Source organism: Enhydra lutris, unplaced genomic scaffold, assembly GCF_002288905.1.
Source record: "Enhydra lutris kenyoni isolate GAN:26980312 unplaced genomic scaffold, ASM228890v2 scaffoldscaffold82, whole genome shotgun sequence".
Taxonomy (NCBI): Eukaryota; Metazoa; Chordata; class Mammalia; order Carnivora; family Mustelidae; genus Enhydra; species Enhydra lutris.
The window spans coordinates 3,262,676-3,268,095 of NW_019154166.1; the positions used below are offsets into that span (position 1 = coordinate 3,262,676).

Genomic DNA, 5,420 nt, shown 5'->3' on the forward strand with positions numbered 1-5,420 from the left:
TCTCACTCTCTCAAATAAATACATAAAACCTTTAAAAAAATCCTCTGTATTATCCGCCACCTCTCTCTTCCTGTTCTTTGGTGACCTTGGAAGACGTGTTGGAGGAGATGGTGCCATGAGAGGGCACATCCCTGAAGGACTGGAGCCCAGCCTGGATGGTGATGTGAGACGTAAGCGTCGGTTGTGCTAACCCACCGACATCGGGGTCACGGGTGTACCAGCTAGCCTTTCTGACAGACCCTCGGACGCGCAGATAATTTTCTGGAATCTCATCTCACTGGCTTCTGAGCAGAGCCCTGGGAGCTCAGCAGGGCAATACAGTTCTTCCTGTTCTGCTTTGTAGATTCCAAGTCAAGAGCTCTTAGTCTTGTGCCGTATTACCTCTCCGAACACAGAGGTCAGACCCAGAAGGACCTTGGAGGCTCTCGTCCCATTTGACAGCTGGACAAATGAGGCTGGCATTTGTGTGAGGGCACAGAGCTGTTGGAAGAGAGCTGTCCCTTTGGCGGACGCTCTTCCTCTAAAGCTCCACTCTTATTATGTCCCCTTATAGTCACCTGCTTAGCCGGAAAAGGGAGAACAACATATGTCTATCTATGCGTATCTGGGCTTCGAATACCAAAAGCCAATGCCCCAGATAAAGGTGCCTGGACAGAGTCGCAACTCTCAAGGTAGTTCAAGGTCCAGTCTTCGATTTCAGGCCATTCGAAGCTATAGCAGCACAAGGCCATTCCAGCTCTGTGTTGCCCTGTGGTCCCAGACAGTCCTTGTAGGATGTTTGCCTTTTCTCTCCTTCCCAATCTTGGTTGCACAGGAGAATCACCAGAGAGCTTTAAAAAAACACTAACATACAGCCCCCCAGCAAACTAGCTTAAATCAGATCTCTGAGAGTAGGGACTAATAATTTCTTTTTTAATAGCTCCCCAGGACACTCTAATGGATAGTTAGGGTAGCAATTACTGTCTTAGCTCTTAAGCTGAGAGCTCTGGACAATTGAGCTGTTAGTCAAGGAAGGAGTCAGGTGCCGAGATGCTCACAGAGGCTGATTATCCCTGCATAAAGGATGAAGGTCACAGGGTCAGAATGGCTCCTTCCTGGCTTCATGGTGACAGAAGGAGATTCAAAAAACATAATGGGAGGAAGTTTCATTTTTATTATTGCTGTATTTCACTTGTTTTGCAAGACGTATGCATTTCTTCAGAAACGTGACCCTGGGAACTAGGCAGCAGACAACATGGCTCTAACTCTCTTGGGGTCCAGCCATGACATGAATAAAATCTTCTAAGATTTTTCTAAGCAGACCTGTCTTTGTTGTCTTGAAGTCACCCCATACCTATTTGTCACGGTTTTTTATGGGTCACCTCGACTGGGCCACAGGACCCCCAGATATTTGTTCGAACATTCTTCTGGGTATCTCTGGGAGGGTGTTTTTGAATGAGGCTTTTAAACCACTAGACTGAGTTGACAGACTGTTCTCCCTAACGTGGGTGGGCCTCATCTAATCAGTAGAAGGCCTGCACAGAACAAAAGGCTGACACCCGCCCCACCTCCAAGTAATAGGGAATTCTTCCTGCTTGACTGCCTTCCAGCTAGGACACTGGTTTTTTCCTTGCCTTTGGACTGGAACTATACCATAGGCTCTCCTGGATCCTAGCTTGCCAACTGCAGGCTTTGGGACTTGTCAGCCTTCATAATAATGTGAGCAAATTCCTTAAGACAAATCATTCTGCACATGGTTGTACAGTAGGACACCCTTCCTAACACACCCGCAGAGGCCCAAGGCATCGGGATGGAGAGGGCTGGTGGAACAAACTAAGTATTTCCTCAGCCTTCTTTAGCCAAGGAGTGGAATTGGGGCAGGCGGTAGATGTGTCCATCCAGATGCAAGGGTTATAGGGACACTCGGGTCACTTGGTACCCAGAAAATTACTACCAAAGAGGTTGAATTTGTACTTTCCAAGGGATGTTCCCCTCAAACTGGAGTACTGGAAAGTATTGTCCTTTTCTGCTTTCCGGATAGCAGCTGTCAGAATCAGCTCCCCCTCCCTGGGATGGAAATGGCAAATACCAACAAACACTTTCTGGACCATTCTCTTCTAAAATCGCTATAAAATCACTAACCCCAGGGCCCGTTTCCTCATGTCAGGTGAGCCATAAAACAACTGAGAGGAACACGATTGGTTTGTGTGTGTGTTCTGACTCAGACTTGGGACTCCCGAGCTCTGTACAGATGGATGTCACTGGGTACATTGGTTTCCCTGGTTTTCAGAGGGTGAAATTTCTCTGACCTTGACATATTGACCATCTGGACCTCACGGAATGCCCTTCCAACCAGGGCCGAGGACTCATCTGGGAATCCCCTGGTCTCAGCCTCTCAGCTGGTCACTGAAATCTGGGCTCAGCACCCAGACACACCATCAGCCAGAGTAATGGGGCTCACAGTTTTCTTCCATCCCACACCTGATCCTCCTTGCCCCCATGTGGAACAAAGGCTCAGATTTGCAGGGATGGCAAAATAACCACAGCTTTGGTGCCTGTGCCACACTGCTCTTTTGTATCCCTTAAAATAAATAATTTTTCAGGTGCCCCTCTTCTTGACTCTAGAATGACAGAACACTTTAGGGCTCTAGGACGGTGGGGAAGGTTATAAACATTTGTAATTTGGGAACACAGCCCATACAACTGCAGTTCTGATCATGAACGCCCCCTCCCCCTCAGAGCTCCCAGGGCAAGCATCGGAATTTTGGGATGTTTCCTTCTGCCCATCTGATGTGGGAGGGGGTCACCTGTCATATCCTTGGTGGTGGGTATCTGTGGTTTCCCCTGCCCAGCAATCCTCCCTGCTCACTGTGATCTTGGTGAGGCTGTGGCCTTTGGCCTTGCTCTGCCAAATTACCAAATTACCTTTTTTTTTTTCTTTTTTTTTTTTTTCTGACCCCACCCCATAGTTTTGCTGGAGAGGAAAAGGACCCATTTTCTAAATCTGGAGGACTGTGCGGGTCTAGAGTATCGGTGGGGTTGGGAATAGGGCTGAGGTTCCCAGGGTCCTGACTCAAATACCCAATGCCAGTGGTTTCAGTGAAAGAAAAATCCAGACACGTAATCAGCAGCACCATTTCCTCGTGTGGATGCCCCACTCGGGAGAATTCCCACTGTTAGGGAACCTGGACTGGATCCTGAAGGAAGAACCAAGGGGCATTTGGAGAGTTTGGAGGATTGGAGGTTTATTTAACACTGGTGGACTCCTCAGGACAGTGTTCTCCAAAGGTCTGAGCCCAGAGCCCAAGCTGGGAGGGTAATTTATACCTTTCTACTTCCGCATACTTGGGCACAGGACTGAGCTGGCCAACGGACTCTCTCTCCCTCTAGGCGAACCTTGTGCCGATGATGGCCAGCAGGGAAGAAGGCGCAGAGCGTTCTCTGAGGTCACTGTCTACCTCCTCCCGTCCTAGGGGTGGGTCCGCTCTGCTCCCCGCCCTTGCTGGTGCCTGGGGCTTCAGCTGGTCCTTCAATGCTAGGCCATTCTTTATTTTTGGTAGTTAAACTAGCCCTATGGGTTTCTACTGCTTGTGTCCAAAGAAAATTTATTGGAGCACCTTTCTTCCTAAAACACAGCATGGCGTGCGTCTACTGTTATAATTAAAGTCAGGACAAAGTAAGTTGGTTTTGAAATATTTAGATTTTTACGGGGCTGGCTCTACCACTATCCTCCCAGGGCAAACCCCAGCTGGTTAAGGACAGCCCAGAATATCTCAGTGCCAGGATTCATGGACTTGTCTGATTCAGATGGAACGTCTGGCTGTGTGAGGCTCTATGCAGTGGGGTGTGTGTGTGTGTGTGTGTGTGTGTGTGTGTGTGTGTGTGTGTAAAGGACACATGTCTGAGGGATGGTAACAACCCAGTAGCTGCACCTGCCTTGGGCATGCCCTCCCCTTCCCTGGATGGGGGTCTTTAAGGGCATCAGAGTCTACGTCTCACGAGGAGTGCTGTGGGACTTCCCGGGTGACCGTTGGTGATACACATCTCGAGGGAAGGGTCATCTCTCCTTGTGTCCCAGATTGATAAGGCATGAAGAGACTAGGGTTGGGAATGAGCCAGACCTTGGTTCTGATCATGGTTCTGCCACTTACCAGCTGTGTAGCTTTGCACAAATTACCTAACTTGAGCCTCCGTTTCCCCTTCATTGAAACGAGGAAGATTACATTGATACTGTACCTCATGGATCCTTCTGATGAACGCACAGGACACCCCCAGTGAAATAACTTAGGGCACAGAGCCGGACCCAGATTGCTGGGGTCAAACCCTGGTTTGACTATACGGTATCTGTGGGTGGCCTTGGGAGCAGTACCTCTCCCCTCTGGGTCTCACTTTCTCCTTCTGCGAAATGGGGGATAACATCTATCTCATGGGGTCTTTACAAAGACTCTGGGTCTCACTTTCTCCTTCTGCGAAATGGGGGATAACATCTATCTCATGGGGTCTTTACAAAGACTCCCCCCCCCCAGGAGGAGAGCCCCCGGAGGGGCACCGTCAGAGCCTCGCAGCCCCCAGGTGTTTTGTTTCTCCAAACACAGGAGCCTGGAGTTTGAAAGTCGAGGTGGGGGGGGTGGCAATAGGGAGCGGTGGGGACTGGGGCAGATCAGAGCAGGTAGGAGCAGCTACCCCCTGCTGGGGTGGTGGCTGGGGAGAGGGCTAGGTTAGTTTCATGTCCAGGTAACCCCAACCGAAATCCTGCTCCCTCCCCCAGCTCCGCGGCCCACTGATGACATCACCCTCCAGGACAGATCCTAAATCCTTCCTGCCCAAAGGCGCTCTGGACCCTGAGTGCACCCCATCTCCTCCCATCGCCTGATCACGCCCAAAAAACCAGCCTCCCGCACCTGCTCCCCTTCCCGGCTGCCAGCTCCTCTGGGTCCCTCCAGCTCCCTGCACCCCAATCTGCCCCTTCCGCGGCTAGTTCAGCAGTGGCACCTGCAGGGCAGGAGGCAAGGCACCCCCACTCCATCAGCCCCTCTTCCCAACACTACAAGCAGACATTTGCTCAATCTTGTATCAAGGGCCGGGCACACACAGACCAGAGCCCCAGATTCCATGGTGTGCTTGTGGCCTGAGCTGTAAATACCCCAGGGCTGCCTCTGGCTGCCTGGCTGGTTGATGCTGCATCATGGCTAAGGGTGGGGTGGGACAACAGAACTCCAGAGTGGCTCAGTGTCCATGTCACCTTCTGCATGGGAGCAGGATGGCTCAGAAGCAGCCCAAGAAGAAAGACCTACCCTGCTTCCGGGGAGTCCCCAGAGAAGCCAGGCCTTGCCCACCCTTGACAATACGCCCCACGGCTGGACACATGGCATGGACGGGAAGCTCTGCTGGGGTTCATCCCCACCCCGCCCGGTCCCCCTCAGTGAGCAGTCATGGAGTCC

The 5,420-nt window shown here is 51.2% G+C and overlaps 1 protein-coding gene across 1 annotated transcript in view; it reads right to left on the minus strand.

Moving 5' to 3' along the window:
* Positions 1 to 201, minus strand: part of LOC111161090 (phosphoinositide-3-kinase regulatory subunit 6) — a 31,137-nt gene extending 30,936 nt beyond the window's left edge. The window contains exons 1-2 of the mRNA XM_022524573.1: positions 196 to 201; positions 61 to 151 (exon numbers count right to left, since the gene is read on the minus strand). Coding sequence (XP_022380281.1) covers positions 61 to 151; positions 196 to 201 — 97 coding nt within the window. The remainder of the gene's footprint in view (positions 1 to 60; positions 152 to 195) is intronic.
* Between the last annotated feature and the right edge of the window lie 5,219 nt (positions 202 to 5,420).